We start from the raw sequence: 7666 nt of genomic DNA, 5'->3' as shown, positions 1-7666 counted from the left end.
TATAATACTTCCCTCCTAACTGAATCGTAAGCTTTCTTGAAGTCTATGAATAGCTGATGTACTGTCTCATCGTACTCCCATTTTTTCTCCAATATCTGACGAATGCAAAAGATCTAATCTGTAGTTGATCTGTTATGTCGAAACCCACACTAATGATCCCCAATAATTTCATCTATATATGGACTTAACACTGAGAGAAGAATATTGGATAAAATTTTATATGAAGTTGATAGCAGTGATATCCCTGATAATTACTACAGTCAGTTTTATCACCCTTCTTGTGAACTGGTACAACAATAGAATCCTTCCACTGATCAGGCAATTTTTCCTTATGCCAAATAGAAGTAATTAGATTGTGCATCTTAGAACGTAATATTTCGCCTTTTGCTTGAATAAGTTCTGCTGGAATTTGATCACTACCTGGCGATTTATACCGTTTCAATTTTGCAATAGCACTTTCAACCTCAAAAGGGCTAGGATCAGGTATTAATGGCTCAGCTGTATCGATTTCTGTCTGCCTAACATCACTGACCCTATGTACATTCAATAACTGAGAGAAGTAGTTCCTCCACCTATTCAAAATGTGGGAATCTGTAAGCAGATTACCATTCTCACCCTTCACTAAGTTACTGCTAGGCTGGTAACCCCTCTTAAAGTCATTTATTCCTCTATACAGGTCTCTAATATTCTTGTTCTTACTGTTCACAAATATGGGAAGAAGAAAGCATACCACCGGCTTGGAAAACAGGTTAAACCTGTCCCATTCATAAAAAAGGAGATAAATCTGACTGCAATAATTACAGAGGTATAACCTTACTCAACACCATATACAAAATTGTGACAAGTTTGATAAATACAAGGATAATGCAGATTACAAAAGAGAGACTTGGAGAATACCAGTGTGGGTTCCTTAAAGGAAGAAGTACAATGGATCAAGCAGCATGTGGTGTTGTCTTCACAAGTGAAGACAACACCACACGCTGATAGAGGGAACAACACACAAGCAAGAGGAATACTGCATATTGCAAATGTAGCAAATCAAGCTGCAGAAACAAACTGTCTGGAATACATGTATCACATAGATTTAAACAAATGGACGATGCCCCTTACGAGGTGGAATAGGATTTTACGAAAGATTTTAATAGAACAATTTTAATGAATTTTATGTAATTATTTATGTTATTTTAAGTGGACTGCAACATGCAATTTTAGCGCACATCAAAGCAGTGTAACAGTTTGGACGTACTGAAACGCCTGAGGATGGCCGTCTGTGGCTGAAACATGTTGTGTTAGTGTTAAACGGTGAATATTTTAATGATTGTTGCATTATTGACAGACTTAATACACAGACGTTTAATTAAAGATGTGCAACAGGATGCTGAAATATAGAATTAAAAAAAGTTATCATACTTATCTTATCCAAGCCTTGCAGTACTTACTGGTTAAACTTTAACTTTAACTTAAAAGCTTACGGTAATTCCTTTCTGCACCCTTTTAAAAATGTTACTACCCAACTACCTTGAATCTGAAGTTTGATGGGGCAAAAGATGTTGTACTATCTGTAACAGACGTTTTCTTCATTGCAGCAGTTTTCTGCCTAAACCTTGGATGTTCAAGCCCTGCATGTGTGGATGTCTTTTTGTTATGTTCAATATGGCTCATGTTAGTGAGATCATTAAGATATGGAGACCCCATTTTATGATGCACAACACCACACTTAAAAACTGGTTTCTCTAAAGCCTTCTTTAACAACTTCTGCCGCTGTTTCTCTTCCTTCCACTTCTCCAGTCTTGATTTGCGTGAATCAGCTGCTGTCTCTGGAAAATGAACACGTTCAAATGTTACAATAAGGGAATTAATGAATTCTACTTTGGTGAAAAATGACAACTCTGTTCACAATCACACCTTTAGGATATATTCAATGGGATGGAACTTAAATTTTGGAATGTCTTCAACAAAAGTACCCTCTTTCCTGAAACCATTATGCTATGAAAGAAAATCTTGGAGAAGCTGAAATTTCACACTGGAAAGCATTAAGGTCCTCAAAATGAAAGAAATTCTACCCCAGGAAAAGTGCTGCCTGCCAGCAACATAATACTCATATTTATACCAAAAGCTACAGTCAACGGTTTAAGCAAGAATAATTCCAACATAAATTCCGTATGACAAACTTTCTAGCAGTTACACTGTTCCCAGTCAAGACTACATACATGAACACACAACAATACTGTCATGTATTTTTGGCGGGACTATTAGACGGTGTTTGGATTGGATGATTGGATTTATTGACTTTATACACACCACTCAGAACTACATGTGATTACAGCACTATTGCTGATCTACACACTCTACAAATCACCGTTACATACACACTACATCACTAGTCATATCCTGGCAACAAATTTATAAGTCTCATTGTAAATTCAAACCACACATAAAGTCTTCAAATCACATGCTAAACATTCTCTCCACAGGCTCACTTTCAAGTATCAACTGAACTCAAAGTCAAAATTACTTCATGACTGGAGGTTTAAGCTAATCAGTTTGTCTTGGGGCCAAGCCATTAAAGCTCAGGGCCAGAGACATAGAGATCTCTTTTTTTTTTTAATTGAGCCCTTGCAGTAATAGTCCTTCTGTAACATCCTCTCCGAGAAGAATATGGGTTTGTCTCTCATGAATACTTGCATGCTTGGCCTTTTGTCAAGCGTATGTGTAACAGTTATAGCATGTTATAGAAAATTCTTCCTTTTGCACTATATACAACCTTTCCATGTGTTTTGAGATGACTCTCTGAAAGCAAAGCCACATCTACATGTACGTCTTGCAACTGTTTCCTGAGCTTATAACACTGCCTCCAAATGTCATTCGCATTAAATGCTATGAATTTAAGTGGCCTATGAAGTCTGACTGACATTTTGTTGCATTAAGTTAAGTACCATTATTGTAACAGTTATTACTTTGTCTTCTGATACAACTTTACTGAGCTCTCTCATGATATGTCTAAGTGTGATCTGAGTCTAAGTCTGAGAGTGAGACTTAGACGTCCCATACACATACGAGTCTGGCTTGTGAGTCCAGCTCGGCGAGAAGCCGGGCTCGGATTAATTTCACCACACACAGACAAGTTTGGCTCACTGGAACCCAAGTCGAGTCAGACTCGTATGTGTATGGGCCCCCTTAAATTACTACTGACAGTCAGTCAGCCAGTCTGTCTTGGAATAAAGCAACCATCTGGGGATTACGATCAGACTTTTATTACTGTCAGAGAGTTGCGGGATTGTTTATGTGGGATGCTTTCTCTGACAAGAGGATGGGTCTGTCATTTACAATTTCTGCTGGTCCTCACCAGCGCAGTCATTCTCTGGTCTGAGCCCCATGGTACTCATGACCATATTTTACTGTCTCAGATTCCAGACTTCCATTTTCATTGCCTCCTGTGACTCACAGGGTCACAGTGGAGGTATTCGACACCGCCTCCACACGAGATTCAAGTGAGCTCTAAATTTTGTCCCGCTTATAGCCCCTCAGCATGGACCAACAGAAAACACAGCTCTTCTGTTGTTGTGTCTGGATTTGTTGTCTCAAAGATGAGTTTTCCATGCAGATGTGTAGGAATGGCCATGGCACAGACCACAGAGAACACTACTTCCAACAGTTCCTCTGTTGTTGTGTACTTATTCGTTGCTGTGGGAACTTGTTTGTTTGCATCATTACCTAGTAATGGGTCTACACACTCCAATATCATTGGTGCCAAAGACTTTGAATGAACACATAATTACAAATAGGGGTCAACAAATATTAGATCTGTTCATGAAAATATCCCCTATGTAACAATGAATCATAAAGTAGCTGATGTTAGTACAATGTTTGAGAAAAATGTCGTTTTGTGATTGAGGCCTGGCTGGGGTCTGCTGCTCAAATCCCTTTACATTTAGGACTTTCTGGCTCACCAAATACTATTCACTTCCACTGCCTCTATAAATTCATCTTTTCATGACCACAATACTTTCTCATACAATGTATGTAAATATGTATCAACCTGCATACAAATTTTGGATACTTGACCAGAATCAATAAAGATATAAAAACTTTCTTGACAGGCCAAATCAGGTTCCCCTGACTGTGAGAAAAAATTGAAAACAGTGGCTGAACATGCTTTATATGACAAATGTCAAGGAGAAAGAAACCGACAGCTGCATTACTACCCAACATCCAAGTTACGGTTTATCTTAGACAGGGAGTATAACACCTACATGAAATATGGATCTTCTAGAAAGTGTCAGGAAATTTTTTGACGTCAATTCCGTGATGAAAGAGTTCCCAGCAGACAAACAATTCACAGTTTGGTAATAAACTTAGATCTTGTCTTAATTGACAAGAAACAAAAATATATGCACCAAGAGCTTACTGAGGAAGTCAGATGACATAGGAGCCAGACTTGAACATACACCTAGATAATCACTGAAACATCTAGCTCAAGAGACTGGAGTGTCAAAATCTAATGCAAGTAGGGCAACACAATTGCTGAAGTTAGACCCTGTAAAACATCAGTAATCCCTGCCTTGCAGCTGCGAGACCCAGTTAGCAGGGTTCATTTTTCTAGTTGGTTTCTACAGTCTGTCTTTGAAGGCAAGACCGAACCACAACTGACATTCTTCTCTGATGAACTGTGGTTTCACTTGTAGGAATACATAAATATGCAAAATAATCGCTACTGGAGTTTACAGAATCCACATCTCACCAACAAAGTTCTGCTCCATTCAGTAAAAGTTGGTATCTGATGTGCTACAAATGCAAGACTGTTGTACCTGTGTATTTAAAGAAACAATTAGTTGCAAAAGATATGACAGGGCATTCTTGAGCAATTCTTTCCACAGTCAACAGAATAACAAAGACCATGGCTGGTTTCAACAAGTCTCCGATACTGCCCATATTGCATGTATGTCTATGCAGACACTATCCGATGTCTTCGGGGACATAATTATCAGCAATGGTATTTGGCCAGCACGCCCACACAATCTTAGTTGTCGAAGGTCAAAGTTTACAACAGTAACACTCAAACGGAAGAGCTAAAAGAAATTAGTCATAGGGAAACTGCAAATATTCCTGAAGAACAGCTTCAAAGAGTAAATCAGAACCTATTCTGCCAGTGCAAAGGGTGTCCATGTGCAGAGGGACAGCATTTTCAACACCTCCTGTGATCTGTGAATTTTAACTTCTTCATTCTGAACATTATTGACCAACAGGCATAATGATTCGTCGACGAAATTCATTTGAAACTTGCAGCCAGCAGTGCAATGGTTGCCGTGAACTGGTCAACAGAGGTAAGAACCTCCCTGTACTATCACTGCAGATACAGGAGATTGGTGTGTGCTGCCATTACTGCTACAAGAATAGCATATTTAATATATTTTTCTACAAATTAGTAAATCAGAAAGGTATGGCAATGGCATTCTTCTTCCCTTTCTTTAGAACGTTATAAAAGAAGACACAGTTGTTTCATGCAAGATGGTGCTACAACACACACTAATTATTCCATTAATATCTTAAATTGACAGATCAGTAAGTTGCAAATTGTGGCCTGCGAGGTATCCAGACATAAATCAACCAACTATATATGAAATATTAATAAACTTTTGATTTAGTGTCCTTGGGCTTCGATCTGCATTATAAGAAAAGATTGTGGTTGCTTTAGCCAAAAACGTCATCGCATCTACAGTTAAAAATATAGTGCCAATCCTGCTGTGTAAGTTCTTGGTGGATATAATTCTTCTTAAGATAAACACTGTCACTTACTGGGAATTTGGGAATCATCTGTAAGGCCATTCAAATTACGTTGCTTGCTAAACTGCTCAGTTCTGGAAACATGACGATATTCTAATTGCTTCTGGATTCGTTTATATTTTCTAGCACCCGCAGAGACTAAAACATTCTTTTTATATTCTTCCCTAAACCTGGAAATCATTCCAGCCATCATCACAATCTTGTAACACACACAACAGAAACCGGTAACAACTAAATTTGAAAGTATATAATCGTACAACCGACACTTGCTGGCTATTGGTCAAAGTATACTGAAACTCGCTCTATGGGTCCGAACGGTCCGAATTGCGCAAGTCGACGAATCTCACAAAACGCCATGCCAAGCTGTCATATCGGTCATATCCGTGCCAACTGCAAAAATATTCCTTCTACAACAACAGCAAGAATAATAAGTGCCTAATGTGTTGGTGACTCGAATTCATTCCCATAATAACTGAAGAGCAAACAAATGTGCAATTCAGGTAGAGGTCACACCAAGGAAACTGGCAACCGCAACCCAACCGAAATTTCTTAAAATTTTTATCAGCATGCGTTGAAGACATGTTGCTGAATGGAGCAACGATAATTGAGGAAACTGCACTGTTCCATTCAGTAACATGTGTTTAACGCAGGCTTATACCAATTTTCGTAAATTGCGGTTGCGTTGAGGTTGCCAGTGTCCGTGGTGTGCGCCCACTAATCTGGAAACCAGTTGCCTGCATGAAATTGGTGACATTTCTTGGAAATTTCGATTGAGTTGCGGTTACCAGTTCGCAGCATTGCAGCCTCTTCTCTTGAATTTCTGAGACGAAACCTTAATATTCCTTGAATGCCTGCACCAGTCTTCACGAAACTTGATATGCATATATATATAACGACACTGGTGTAATTTCAGCGCTGCCCATCATAAATCGTTTTCATCAGTAATATGAACATTATAGCCTCTCAAATTATTGAGGTAATACCTTTAATATTACTCGAATGCCTGAATCAATTGACATGTGACTTGGTATCTGTATCATACTCACTTCAAAAGGGTATACTCATAAATCACTCCCATCAGCAATATGAAACACTACAGCCTCCCAAATTCTATTGTTTTATTGACTTCACATATAAATACTAAATTTCTCTTTCTACTTATCGTTATCAGATACTCAAATCACAGTGAAAGGAAAGGAGGAAATCAGTTCTTCCCAGAACGTCTTGTTTGTTTTCTAAATCAGTATGTTTCCACACAGTGTAATCATCCAATTTGAGCTATCTTATGTGAATCTATTGGCATCTTAATGCTGTTTTATACATATTCACATAACTGTGCTCTATCCCTTCATGAGGAGTGACAACAGCAATGAAAGATGTGTGCGCTTGCTGTCATGAAACCATTTTATAAGAATGTAATCTTGAAAGACATCACAATTAGTTATCAGTTGATTTTTCTTAAGATACTTTACTTTGAAACGAAAGGGTTCAAGGTTTTAAACATTTTTTTTTCATTGCACAGAAGATACTGTTTACAGAATTATTCAACAAAGCAACATTGACTACAGAAACACGATTTCATGTTGCTTGCCTATTAGTGAAACTCAAGAATTTTCACGTGATTAAGTAATCAGCTAGGGAACCACGCTACTACAGAATGAAAAAATTAACTTGAAATATTACCTAGTATACAATAATTTGGAGCCAGGTTCAAACACTGTTACTAGAAGAACTGAGGCGTTCTCATATAACCCTTTTGTTTATATTCTTGGTTTACTCATTTGCATCCTCATTTCTGGTTTCCTGTTCTTACAGCTTTAATTTGGGGTACAGGATTGAAAAGACATAGATCATTTGCTGGAGCTGTCTGGGGAAACTGAAT

At 38.1% G+C, this 7666-nt stretch overlaps 1 protein-coding gene across 1 annotated transcript in view; it reads right to left on the bottom strand.

Annotated features, from left to right (window-relative positions):
- Positions 1-6106, bottom strand: part of LOC111867092 (disks large-associated protein 5) — a 57794-nt gene extending 51688 nt beyond the window's left edge. The window contains exons 1-2 of the mRNA XM_023856593.2: positions 5797-6106; positions 1519-1817 (exon numbers count right to left, since the gene is read on the bottom strand). Coding sequence (XP_023712361.1) covers positions 1519-1817; positions 5797-5977 — 480 coding nt within the window. The 5' untranslated portion in view covers positions 5978-6106. The remainder of the gene's footprint in view (positions 1-1518; positions 1818-5796) is intronic.
- Between the last annotated feature and the right edge of the window lie 1560 nt (positions 6107-7666).

The sequence above is a fragment of the Cryptotermes secundus genome, unplaced genomic scaffold (genome assembly GCF_002891405.2).
Source record: "Cryptotermes secundus unplaced genomic scaffold, Csec_1.0 scaffold205, whole genome shotgun sequence".
In the NCBI taxonomy this organism is placed as follows: Eukaryota; Metazoa; Arthropoda; class Insecta; order Blattodea; family Kalotermitidae; genus Cryptotermes; species Cryptotermes secundus.
This window is presented reverse-complemented; position numbering and strand designations above follow the sequence as displayed.